The sequence below is a fragment of the Anomaloglossus baeobatrachus genome, chromosome 6 (genome assembly GCF_048569485.1).
Source record: "Anomaloglossus baeobatrachus isolate aAnoBae1 chromosome 6, aAnoBae1.hap1, whole genome shotgun sequence".
In the NCBI taxonomy this organism is placed as follows: domain Eukaryota; kingdom Metazoa; phylum Chordata; class Amphibia; order Anura; family Aromobatidae; genus Anomaloglossus; species Anomaloglossus baeobatrachus.
The window spans coordinates 432,333,218-432,347,548 of NC_134358.1; the positions used below are offsets into that span (position 1 = coordinate 432,333,218).

The 14,331-nt window shown below is 43.2% G+C and overlaps 1 protein-coding gene across 1 annotated transcript in view; it reads left to right on the plus strand.

Moving 5' to 3' along the window:
* Positions 1-14,331, plus strand: part of CPNE4 (copine 4) — a 796,320-nt gene that overhangs the window by 202,110 nt on the left and 579,879 nt on the right. The window contains exon 2 of the mRNA XM_075315205.1: positions 8,872-9,058. Within this exon, the coding sequence (XP_075171320.1) occupies positions 8,888-9,058 (171 nt within the window). The 5' untranslated portion in view covers positions 8,872-8,887. The remainder of the gene's footprint in view (positions 1-8,871; positions 9,059-14,331) is intronic.

Sequence of the window (14,331 nt, forward strand, 5' to 3'; positions counted from 1 at the left end):
AGCCAAGGTAAAGTGGACAGCTGGGGTCTGATATTCTCAGACTAGGGAGGTCCATGGTTATTGGATTCTCCCCAGCCTAAAAATAGCAGGCCGCAGCCGCCCAAGAAGTGGCGCATCCATTAGATGCGCCAATCCTGGTGCTTCGCCCCAGCTCATCCCGTGCCTTGGTGCAGTGGCAAACGTGGTAATATATGGGGTTAATACCAGATGTGTAATGTCACCTGGCATCAAGCCCTGGGGTTCGTGAGGTCAGACGTCTATCAGATACCCGACATCACCAACCCAGTCAGTAATAAAAAAAAAATAGACGACAAACACATTTTTATTTGAAAAAACACTCCCCAAAACATTCCCTCTTTCACCAATTTATTAGAAAGAAAAACAAATCCAGGTCTGCTGTAATCCAAGAGGTTCCCATGATGATCCATACCATAGTCAATGTCCCAGTCAATGAAGAACAGAATGTTCCCCATTGGCTGGGAAAGCAATGCAGTGACCTGAGCTAACATCAATAGGTCAGCCCAGGACACTGCAGGGCATGACAAGTGCTGCTGTCAGGAGCGAGGTACATTACCTGCGGTGACAATCTCCTGCACTGCTGATAGCAGAGCTGTCACTGACTTCAATGACCGCCACCTTCACAGCCAAGTATCGTGGGAGCCTGCGACGTCACCGCTAGTCACAGTCTCGGGTCGGCAGCGAGAGGAGGAGATGTGACAAGCGGCGGCCATGGAGGACAGTGACAGTGCTGAGGTTGGGAGGGCGGAACTTCATCACCGCAGGTAAGCCGAGCAGGGTAATGTGTGCGGAGTGCGAGGTGGGTGGAGCCAAGCGGGGTAATGTGTGCGGAGTGCGAGGTGGGTGGAGCCAAGCAGGATAATGTGTGCGGAGTGCGAGGTGGGTGGAGCCTAGCGGGGCAATGTGTGCGGAGTGCGAGGTGGGTGGAGCCAAGCGGGGTAATATGTGTGGAGTGCGAGGTGGGTGGAGCCAAGCGGGGTAATGTGTGCGGAGTGCGAGGTGGGTGGAGCCGAGCATTGCCATGTGTGCGGAGTGCGAGGTGGGGGGAGCTTAGCGGGGCCATGTGTGCAGGCGGCGGAGTGCAAAGTGGGTGGAGCCTAGCGGGGCCATGTGTGCAGGCGGCGGAGTGCGAGGTGAGTGGAGCCTAGCGGTGCCATGTGGCGCTGAGGACGTCAGTGCCGGGGACTGCATGGCTGGGGACAGGTGAGTGTGAGTGTGTGTGTGTGTGTATACATGCCGAGTGCAGGAGGGGGCGGAGCCGAGCGGTGAAGTGTCGGCTCCCTGCAGACGTAACCAGGGTAAATATCGGGTTACCAAGCAATACATACATATATATCTCGCCCAGGGTTATGGGGTACTCAGTCTCGGGTAGTGTATAACTGGGGAATATAACTTTGGTAGCCATTGCCCGGCTCCGTGCCCTGGGTGCTTTGTGAAAAGGGGAATATTTACAGGGGATTGTTGAATAAAGTTTATACATGACGCCACTTGCAGTGTTGCGGCTATAAGAATGGAACCGCTGCTGCACGGTTTTCACTACTGGGGCTGGTGTTAATGGCAGCCTGGATGTTGGGCCCTCCGCAAGCAGGGTCAGGCCCCAGAGGATCGGTGAGGTAGATGGGTGTTGAAATAAGGTAGATTACAACAGGAGTTTCAGTGTAACTGGTTCTTTTTACTCACTGCAGGCTGGTAACTGGTTATCTGAGGCTGGCTGGTCTTAACCGCAGGTCCCCTTTCTTCCAGTGGCGGTTTAGTGACCTGGTAGCTTCTTTCCCCTGCACCTGTCTTTGGTTGGTGGGCCCTGTGGCATAGAGTGGCTGGGCGTCCCCTCCTAGTTGTCTTCTTCAGCAGTCCGTATGACGGTAGCGTGAACCCTGTGGGGTTGAAGTCTCTGGTCCTGTCCCCGGTTCTACCTTTGCTACTGAGTTGCGAACTTCAAGGTCAGTGAGGTCCTTGATGGTCCCCTCACTGTGCAGATTTTATCAGCTCTGCCTGGAGCTTTTGCCTGACCTAGGATTCTGTACCCCGTTGGTGCGTAGTTCCGGGAGTACTCCAGCGTACTCCACCGTCAACTAACAGCCTGGGCCCTCAGGTCACTGTTCACTCTGGTCAGTCCATCTGCTCACTTTCACTGTCTCTGACACCCTCCTCTCAACTACTACCACCACTGTGTTTCTTCTCCACTGTCTGACTCTCCACTGTCTGCCCCTCCCACCTGGTTGTCTAGTGGACTGGAGTGGCTCCACCTCTAGGTGGCCATCCATTGGTCCAACCCTAGCCTGGGTCCATTCTATGGGGGGGTAATTGGGGAAACACGGGGATTTTCTTGAGTGTTTGTTTGTTACTGGCACTGGTCTTCTGGGTCCCTAGGGGGTAGGCCCTCCATCCTGATGTGGATGCAGTACCTTGTAGCTCTCTGATGACTTCAGGGGCACTACATATATATACAGAATAATTCAGATACTGAAGACTACATCCAGTATGGAGGACAGGAGAAGTGGTACTGTGCAGTGTATATATACAGAAAAATACAGATAGTGAGACTTACACACAGTATACAGGACAGGAGAAGTGGTACATAATAGTACAGATTCTGAGAATTACACCCAATATAAAGATCAGGTGACGTGGTACTATGCAGTATATGTATACTGAATAGTACAGATACTTAGAATTACACCCAATATACAGGGCAGGAGAAGTGGTACTGTGCAGTGTATATGTAACACCTCGGGGTTGAGGGGTTTTCACCCGACACATCGCCGGCCCTGGGGTGCAGATCCTCTGTGTTGTCACGGGCTAGCCTGGCCCAGTTTCATGACCCCTAGATGTACAGGAGGGAGGGAAGGCGGTGGACAAGAGGAAGGATGGAGGATGGGGTGGTAGTGACGGTTAGGAAAGTCTTTTATGATCGTGACGCCACCTGTGGTACGCGACCAGGGATCGGTCGTCGCTGCGGGTACTGCTCTCCGGGGAGGAGCGGGGTTACCCTGGGGTGGATGATGGAGGATGGACGTCGGTGGTGGTAGTCCCCGCTGGCGCTGCAGGGGTGGATGATGGAGGACGGACGGGGGTGGTGGTAGTCCTCGCTGGCGCTGTATCGCTGAGCAACGGTGTCGGCAAAGGAGAGGCAGAGACAGGGGCTGCAGTTCCAGGTCTTTTTACTCACAGGTAGTTCAGGCGCTGCCCCAGAGTACCAATCTCCGCCATGATGGGCTCCAGCCGATCCCGGATTCGTGAAAGGTCAAGTCCGGTGTGTGTCAGCCTATGGGCCCTTCCTCCTTAGATGCACTAAGTATCGGATTCCCATGGCGTGAAGCACTTGGGGACCCCGTCTCAGTAAAGTGTCCTGTTCTGTATGCTGATAGCGCGGTTCCGATGTGGGGCCAGTCGATGACCTTAGCCCCGGATATTATATGCGATTTGGCTGCAGACTCGGTGGGACAGGTCCGGTGACTTTTCTAGCCATTCCCGCAACCATTGCAGAGTTGGTAGACAACGTGAAGTATGCCTGCCCTGGGGTTCTAATCCCCCGACAGCACCGGTACTGTGGAAGCAGCCGGCTGCTTCTCCCCAGCGACCATATTCAACGCCTTGGCCCACAGAGCTGCTCGCAGCACATCTTCTTTACTCTCTGTCTGTAGCTGTTCTCCCTTTGTTGTAGTTGTGTTGTGTGTTCCAAGCTGTTGCACCCAGCCGCTGCCACCGACTGGTTCACTACTCTCACTAGGTCAACCTGCTCTTACCACTGTGTGCTCCTGACTCCCCCTGGTGGTTCTCCCTGACCCTGAGTCCCAGTTCCAGTGGATCAGGGAGCCCCTGGTGCGGTGGCGTCCTGTAAACCCAACCGCTGTAGTGACCCCTTACTGTGACCCGACCCTGGCCCGGTCCCCATTGGGGAGGGCAACCCACTGTAACTGTGTGTATGTGTGAGTGGATACCGATACCGACCTTTCTTGGACCCAGGATAAGTACTAGACCCTAATGGAAGTGCAGTACCCTGTGGCACCTGAAGCCGCAGGGGCACCGCATATATACATTTACATATATACACATATATACAGAATAATACAGATAATGAGAATTACACCCAATATACAGGACAGGAGAAGTGGTACTCTGCAGCATATGTATACAGAATAGTACAGATACTGAGAATTACACCCAATATACAGGGCAGGAGATGTGGTACTGTACAGATTATGTATGTAGAATAGTACAGGTACTGAGAATTACACCAAATTTATAGGGCAGGAGATGTGGTACTGTGTAGAATATGTATACAGAATAATACAGTTATGGAAAATTACACCCAATATACAGGACAGGAGAAGTGGTACTGTGCAGTGAATGCATGCAGAAGAATACAGATACGGTGGTAAAATGACTTGGCAATATGATTCTTTAGATCAGTATGATTATGCTACTGTACAAAACTAGTTTTTTTTAATGTTTTAGTAGTTAAAAAAATTCTGAACTTTGTGGAAATAAATTTGGCTTTTTTTCTCCATTTTCTGACACCTTCTGTGTGACGGCTTACTTTTATTGCATGGCAAACTTTAATTTTCATTGGTATTATGTAAAAGGAAAATATGATGTTTTGATCATCAGCATTTTTGGAGAGGCAGTGTTTGTTTTTGTATTTTGGCATTTATTATATGGGAGAAAAAACTATTAGATTTTGGTAGCTCAGACTTTTCCAGGTGTGATAATACCAAATCTATTTTTTTATTTCTTTATATTTATTGTAAAAAGGTGGGGTTATTCAATTGTTTTATGTTTTTTTTTTTTCTTTTTTTTCAGTCCTTCTAGTGCACTTAAATCTGTGATCATTTGATTACTTATAGTATATACTGCAATACTATATGTGGTGCCCCTGAGGCCTCAGTCGTCACAGGGCACTGCATCTCCTTTAAGGCCTCTTTCACATGTCCGTGTCTCCAGCACGTGTTTGGTCCGTTTCCTCACGTACCGGAGACATGGCACACGTAGACCCATTTAATTCAATGGGTCTTCGCTCACGTGCGTATTCTGCCATGAACCGTGTGTACGTGTGGAGCATATGTGTGCCCGTGTGCTCCACATATAGACATGTCCGTATTCCTCCGGCATCACAGGTGTCACACGGCATGCAAACGGACCACGCGGAGGTGTTCCGTGTGACACGCGCCGGAGAAAACACACGTGTCTGAGAAAATAATAAAAAAAACTTTACTCACCTTCTCCAGCACTGCTGTCTCTTCCGTTGCTGTCACTTGCTTCCGACCGCCGCTCATTATGATCATTGCATATTCACTTCACTGCGGCCGGAAGCAGCAGCAGTGGGGAGTCGGCAGGCCCGGAGACCGAAGATCAGCACCACGGACAGCGAAGCCAGGGATAGGTGAGTAGAAAGTTCCCGTTCTTCATGTGTTATCACGGATAATACACAGAGAACACATGTGTGCCATAAACACGGCTCATGAAGGGCAAAACGCACCTTTGACATTTCCGTGAAAAGCGTGCGTAGTTTTTTACGGACGCGTGAAAGAGGCCTAAGATGTAGTACTCATCCTGGGTAAGGAGAGGTTAATTTTTGTTGTTTCTCACATTCACAAACCACAAATAGTTAGGTGCCCTCCCCTCGGGGGGATGGTCTGGGGTAGCTAGGGGGGTGGCCACCATGAAGCATGGGACTTTACCGCTCACTGGGACAACTACCTGGGGGGCGGGCACCACTTGGGGAAAAGGGAAGGAGCATCTTCACACATAAGCAGTTAGCCCCGGGCACAGCTTGGGGTGAGATGCACATTGGACCTTGGTCCACTCTTCTTCTACCTCATACTTCTGGGAGCGTCATAGGACCTGTGGCTTGGAGCATTCAGCTCAGCCTGGGTTCTCTACAGCTACACGGGATTCCAGGGACTGCAGCGAGTGCAGGAAACACCCGTGGCCCGTTCCACATTCCACCTACACTAGGATTGGAGGGACCCCGACCAGAAAGGACTCACAGTGGGAACACCGGCGGTGACCTCAAATTGTTCGGGATCGGCTGGAGTCCCTCACGGTGGTGACCGGCATCTTCAGATAAAACCAGGACTGTGAGTAAAGAGACCTTGTACCCACAGAGACTGTATCCGCCTGTCCTTGACGGCCATTACTACTCTCCTCATCATCCTTCCCGGGGCCAGCTCCACCTGTGGGGACCAGAAACATCTTAGCTGCTATTACAGTAAGCCCCGAAGGACAGCGACAGCAGCTGCGGCTAATCCCTGGCTGCGTACCGCAGGTGGCGTCACAAAACTATCCTCCACCATCATCACCCACAATTCCCTTCTTTTATTGTACACCTCGGGGCCACGAACCCGGGCAGAAAGGGCCACCCGTGACATCCCTAGACTCGACATCATCGAGCCCTGCGGAGTATTTAACCCCTAGCCCTGTGGGTGCTACATATACATTTCATAAACTAAGGAAAGACTAAACAATTGAAGTCCATTTGCCGATGTTATTGGTCATGGAACTTGTGAATTTCTATATTTATCAATGAAGAGATGATTTTACAAGAGGACTTTTGATTCTGGAATTTTATAGTTTTTCTATTTGAGTCAAATAACATTGGCTTCATGGAAATGATGGCTTCCAGTTAGCACCAATACTTAATACAAGGTTACTCATAGATTTGAAAAGGTGTGGAGTAAAACTACCTATTCCACGAAAGTAATTCTATTTATTTGTGTCTATCTATCTCACACTTATTATTACTTTATGTCTCAAATGTTCTAATTTGGAGAAAAAGGTAAAAAAAAATCCCTGCTTCTTATGACAATGGACCAGGCAGCCTCTGGAGTAACACAAACCTGATTTTTGCCTGTGATGATGAGAACAGTACTGGTCAGGGAGAGTGTTAACGTATTGGCAGCAGAAATTACTGCTCCATAGACATAGAGCTATTTCCCATCAGACAAACACTCTTGGACAGATTTCCAATTGGCATATCAAGGTCCAGAAAACTGTCACTGGTGGTATGTGACACATCTTTCAGACTTTTTTAGGCAGTTAAGTCATAGATAGTAGATAGCTAAGTCACAGACCATTTGAGAATAACTAATTTATATACCATTTTTGTAGAACCATTACCCCGAGTTGGCACTTTTGAAATTGTTCCAGAAAATGAATTATTTCTCCCAGAAAATTATTGCAATTACACATGTTTATTTCTTTTGTGTGTTTTGGAGCAACAAACAAAAAAAAACACAAATTGGACATAATTTATCACAAAACTGCAAAATTAGGAGGACTCTTTTTTGGTAGCTTTGCATAATTGCGAGAACCAAAATTGTTAAGAAATATCAACAATCTCAAGATTACAAGTCCATCTCCAGAGATCTTGATGTTCCTTTGTCCATGGTGCACAATTTAATCAAGAAGTTTACAACCCATGGCACTGTAGCTAATCTGCCTGGACATGTACGACAGAGTAAATTTGATGAAAGGTGGCAACACAGGATTGTCTGGATGGTGGATATGCAGCACCAATCAAATTCCAAAGAAATTCAAGCTGTCCTGCAGGATCAGGGTGCATCAGTGTCAGTGAGAACACCTAAAGACCGATTTTCCTTCAGGAAAGTGGGATGATTTTTCTTTTCTCACTTGTTACTTCTATCCTATGCAATCCATTTTTCTATAGTAACAGTGATTACTCATTTACAAGAGCCTGAATAGTTTCCTGTGTCACAGAATGGTAACGTATCTGTGCAAATCAGATGCCATACTGTGGCATTTGATTATTTTCTTATATGCAGACTTGAATGGGGAAGTCTTGTCCAATTTCCGAGTCAAATCCACAATTTTTTCAACACGCTGATAAGATGTGAGAATAAATATGCTACTCTTGACTACCTTATTGAATAACATTGGTCCAAGTGCAATATATTTTTTAATAGGTTTTCACTTGTCTGATTGATACGGTGGTGTGGCCAAGCCCCTAGGCATTGATTCCCGAGATGGAAATATTTATGACTATGCTGCAGTCACAGATGGTTAGGACTATGGAGACACTGAGTTACCTTGCTTCCTTAACTTCTACAGATGTGGATAATATGCAAACAGTGGTGTACAGCCATGTCTGTGACCGCCTTTGGCTGCTCCATAGAGATAGTTATTAAATGGCTGAGATATCCCTTTAAGTTGTATAGGAAATGGAAAAATCAATCTACCACAAAAGAGAAAATAATTTTTTAATACAATATGCAGTTATATCATTTCTAACCTGCAGTTTATTCTACAGCATATATTCTTAGCTATTCTTTTTTAGCCTGTCTTTCATCCAGTTACTTTCTCCTGGCGCTATTTAGAAATTTTGTCGAAGATCATCTATTTCCCATAAACAGATGATTGCTTTTTGATTGACAACTTGTTCAGATCTTATTTTCTCTGATGTTGTTCGCCAATTCCCTAGAGAAGGGACGCCGCTCATGTAAACAGAACAATTGCTGTGAAAATGACTATAGACTTGATTGATTTAAAGTACCAATCCTTTTAATACAATGCTATTTTATTGGCTACCAGTGTAAATAAAGATTATACGACGTGGCAGCTGTTTTTTTACACTTGTCTTTAATAGAATATTTGTAGAATTATGCATATTACAAATGTACTTTCAATGCTTAAGCAAATGTGTAAAGTTCTTTTCTGAATGTTTGATCCAGTGGTCGAAAATTGGCTCTTTTGGTGCCGACTGGATCATGCATGGTGGTTGTGCTCGAATTTGATAGACCATGTTTGTCTTTTTTTTTAATCGTATTACCCATGTAATTAAGAGAAAGGAGTCATTCAAAGATTCCAAGAATAACTTCCATTTTCTTTATTTAGGGGTACTACTAAAAAGATGAGCAACATATACGAATCAGCAGCCAATACTCTTGGGATCTTCAACAGTCCATGTCTCACCAAGGTGGAATTGCGAGTTTCTTGCAAAGGCATATTGGACAGAGATGCCCTTTCCAAGCCAGATCCCTGTGTCATCCTGAAAATGCAGTCTCACGGGCAGTGGTTTGAGGTAAGAGAACACAATGCATCTAATGTTTGATTTCCATTTTCATATGATAATAACTAAATGAAATGTGAAATTGTAATACATTATATTAAACAAAAAACATTAATAAAAAATAAATAAATTCTTCAATAGAATTAATATTGTTGAAGGAGACTCAAAAAATTGGAAGGAAAAAAGTATGAAAAGTCTGAATCGTGAGCGTGTGTGATATACACACTGTCTCACAACTCCCCTGTACTTTCTGTGTGGGTATGCGGTAACGTGACTACATGAATGCAATTTACATACTTGTGGTCATGTACCAATTAGCCTCATCTGTCTTCTTTCAATTATCTTCTATTGGGAGAAGCCAGATAAAACTAGTGAGCCCATGACCAAAAACCTGTAAATTATATACAGTTGAAACCAGAAGTTTACATACACCATTTAAGTAGACACATCTGCATGTTTTTCTCTCTATCTGCAATAAAATCAGAATAAACCTTTTCTGTTTTAGGTCAGTTAGGAACCAAAATTATTTATATTTGACAAATGCCAGAATAATGAAAACACGAGAGAATGTTTTAAGGCATTGTTGTTACTTTCTGCAAAGTCAAAAGTTTCCATACATTTCATTAGTATTTGGTACCATTACTCTTAAACTGTATGGCTTGGGTCAAATGTTTTGGATATTCTTCAACAAGCTTCTCACAATAGGGGGTATTGTGGGTAGGAATTTGGGCGCATTCCTCCTGACAGAACTGATGTAACTGAGCCATGTTTGTAGGTCAGTTTTGCCCATACATTTTCAATAGGATTGAGATCAGGACTTTGTGATGGCCACTCCAAAATATTGACTTTATTATCTTTAAGCCAGTTTGGAACCAGTTTGGCAGTATGCTTCGAGTCATTGTCCATTTGGCATACCAATTTCTTCACAAGTTTTAAGCTCCTGGCCGATGTCTTGAGATCTTGCTTCAGTAGTGCCATGTAATCTTCTTTCCTCATGATTTCATCTATTTTGTCAAGTGCACCAGTCCCTATTGCAGCAAAACAACCCCACAACATGATGCTGCCACCCTTGTGTTTTACAGTTGGGATGGTGTTCTTAGGCTTCAAAGCTTCTCCCTTTTTCCTCCAAACATAGCGATGGTCATTATGGCTTGACAGCTCAATTTTAGTTTTATCAGACCACAGGACATGTCTCCAGAATTAAGGTCTTTTTTCCTGTGTGCATTTGCAAACATTAATCTGTTTTTTTTATGTTTCTTTTGGAGTAATGGCTTCTTCCTGGCAGAAAGGCCTTTCAGCCCATGTTGATACAGTACTCGTTTCACTGTGGAGAATGACACAATCTTATCAACTTTCACCAGCATCTTCACAAGGTCTTTTGCATTTGTTGATATGCACATGTCTGACCAAAGCACGTTCATCTCTGGTACACAGAACCCATTTCCTTCCTGAGTGGTGTGATGACTGGACAGTCCCATCTTGTTGGCACTTGTGTATAATTGTTTGTACAGATGAATAAGGCACCTTCAGGTATCTGGAAATTTCACCCAAGGATGAACCAGACTTGTGCAAGTCTACAATTCTCTTCCTGAGATCTTGGCTGATTTCTTTTGACTTTCCCATGATGCTACACAAAGAAGCGTGTTCCAGGTGTGCACTAAATACATCCACAGGTGTGTCTGTAACTCAGATGTTGCCAATAACCCTATCAGAAGCTTCCAAAGACATGACATCATCATATGGTAATTTTTATTCTTAGTTGACCTAAAACAGGAAAGGTTTATTCTGATTTCATGTCAGATAGTGAGAAAAACATGCAGATGTGTCTTTTAAGATAGCAAATGTAAACGTCTGGTTTCAATCACATCACTGCCCATGCTCACTGGGAGTACAGGAGAATTGTGACCGGTAACATATATTTTTTTTATCTATGGAGTCATTGTGACGGTTTGTTTGTTTTATTTTTTGCATGGTGAACTGCTGGTTTCATTGATACCAATTTAAGGTTCATGGATTTTAATCGCTTTTTATTGCATTTTTTTAGGGAGATGTAGTGCCTGAAAAAAAAAATGGAGTTTTTGTTTTTTTTCTCTTTATGGCGTCTTCCAAAGGGGTTAATTAATTCTATGTTTTGATAAGACCAGACTTTTATTGATACAGTGATGCCAAATATGGTTATTTTTGTTATTGTCTTTATTTCAGAAAAAGGGGTCATTTGAATTTTTAGAGCTATTTACATTTTTTTATATTTTTAAAAATGTTTTTGCATTATCTAATATACTTTATTTTTAGGCTCCATAGGGGATATATATATTTAAATTTTTATTAAGGTATTAAAACAAAGTTTTAAAGCATAAACATCATTTTAATTTTCACTTAATAAATCAATAGTACACATGAAAATAAGCAATTTTGTAATATCAGACAAATTTGCTTCTTTGTTTGCCAGAATACATCTAATTTTCAAAATTCTGAATTCTGAGGTAAAATTTGTATTCAGTGAAGACGTTCCCATTACTGAGATAGGATATGGCAAATGTTACTGATGAGATAGAAGAGGGAGGAGGGGGTGGAGCTTTGCCTCTAGCTCCTCGCTTTGCCTATAGCTCCTCTCTCCTTCTGTCATCATAGAATCTCATCTTTCTCAGTAATGGGAAAGTCTTCACTGAATACAGATTTTACCTCCGAATTCAGAATTTTGATAATTGCTGATCAATTCTGGCAGAGAAAGAAGCAAATTTGTCTAGTCAGATATATTACAAAGTTGCTCATTTTCATATGTACTATTCATTTATTAAATAAAAATTAAAATGATGACTACACTTTAAGCCCTGATTTATCAAATGTTGATTTTCTGGTCCTGAGGAAGAGGTCCCTGCACCTTGAAACGCGTAGACCTATGGAATAAAAGAGTGATTAAACTATCAACATCTCTACATCTTATTTGGCGGATTGCGCGGGTTTAACCCCTTTTTCTCCTCCTACACTGAAGACTTCTGCACGTGGGGCCGCGGCAGCCGCCATTATCCTATGCTATCTACGGTGGTTGTGACCCTTCACAACCATTTTTGGTGAGTGTATTTATCTATATACTAACCTGTACTTATCTGGTAAAACCCTATCAGCGCTTCTGTTTTTTAGCACTATTATCAGGGCTCTGGTGATAGCTGTTGTGTTTCCCCTGCATTCCCTTGTGTCCTCCTTTAGTGATAGTAGTGTTGACGAATAGCTCATACCCACCACCCTTATTTGGGGCCCATTTGCTAGAGTGAAATAGGGCCCCAGGTATTCCAGCTCGGCTACAGGTGTGGAACCTGTATAGGGTCTGTTAGGACTCTGAGGGTTAGCTGCAGGTTGTAGTCAGGGGTCACTACTTTCCTCATTTCCTAGCTATAAGACATTCCTTCTCCCTTTCTATGTGTTGTTCATTACGGCTTGTATAGCTTCTATCCCCAGACGTGACTCTTAGGCTATGTTGACACGGGACTTTTTTGGTGCGTTTTTTTTCCTGACCAAAACCTGGTCTTGTAGCAGGAAATCTCCCTTGAGTCATCTGCGTTTTTAGTGCGTTTTTGGTGGGGTTTTCATGTGTTTATAAGTGCCGTTTTTGGTGCAGATTTGCAGCTTTTTTTCTATAAAATGAGTTGTATCAATGAAAAAATGCAGCAAATCTGCAGCAAAGAATTGACATGCTTATTCTTTAACAACCTGGCCAGAAATACAGGAATTTTACAAGACAGTCAGGAAAAAACCTAATGTGTTTGTGTGTGTGTGTGCATGAGATTTCAGAAATCTCCTAGACTTTGCTGGTACTGTAAAAAAGCAGCTTTTTATTAGCATGGAATTGAATAAAACCAAGGCAGATCCGCAGCTAAAAAACGCAGCAAAATGCACCAAAAAAGACTTGTGTGAACATGGCCTTACCCTGACTGGAGTAAGATTGTCAGAAGATCCTCATTCATAAAAAAGCCTACACCTCTGAATGAATCAGGAACATCTGGCTCTACCATGTCCCTTCATCAAAACACGTGAAATTTTCCAGTGTTGATGAATCGCCGCCTTAAAGTTAAATGATATCATCTTTGATTCTTGCAGTCTCCACAAAAGGGAGCTAATTGAACACTATTTTATTACTGAGATAATGTTTTAATGATTTGCAATAAGATTTCCCATGTGGTGGGTGCAGATAGCCAGAAATTATATTTTATCTATATGGCTATGAAGGTGATTTGGAGCTCTGTAACTGCACTTTGGGTCTATTTAGGGGAAAAATGGTAATCAATGAATGACATTCAATTTAAATCCAGTGAAATGATAAATCCAAACAAACTGGAAAACGAATGCAGAGAAAATGTATTTATTTTTTAATATTGGCTTCTCAAATACAATGCTAAGAGTGCTATACTATTCAGGCAAGTTGTAAATTATGCAAATAATCCACTGGCAAATCAATATTTTATAAATAGCTAATCCATGGTTAAGCGGTGAAAGAGGCGTTTGCTTTGAAGAATGTTACAAATGATTTCCTTTTCTCGCAGTACAGATTTCAGCTGGAGTGATTTGTACCTTCCCTACGTTCCTATATTATCATTCATTGTACAGTGAAGATACCTGTCACATTTAATCAACCTCCTTACAGAAATATTTTTGAGTCTCATGTCTTGCGCTTTATTGTATCTTCCTTATTTTCTCAAAGCAAAAAATGGACCACACTGGAAATGTAGATTGCTCATTTTGTCACCAAGAGCTTTCACAATCTGTTTAATTGACAGAATATCATTAAAAACACACACACATTCCTCATCCTGAAGCATTATTGAAACTTGGTAGAATTTAATGAAAATTCTCCTCACTTGCCTCTCAATCCTCTCTTTTGTCAAATATCAAACATGAAGCACATGTCCAGGAGTGATGGGTCTTTGAGGAAATATTCTGTTATCTGTCATGCTTTCTGCATACTCTGCAAGAAGAAAAGGAAGCCTTATTATTGTGTGGAGAAAGTGGGATTCCCAGAACCTTGTAGTAGATTTCATCCAAAATGAAAAGTCAACGCAGCTGGGAATCTGGAGTAAAGATTTTTTTTATATCGGCTTCAATAGAACTAAAGCAGCTATGTGAAATATAGGAACCTGCCATTGTTAGATCAAATTACTTACACCATACAGAACTGGGCAAAAGGAAATTGGATAGAATTGAGGCAGAGCTCATCTTATCTAGACAATTTCCTCAAGATCTTTTTGCAAATTGTAGACTCAATCCGTAAAGGGGTTATCTTCTCTTTCAAG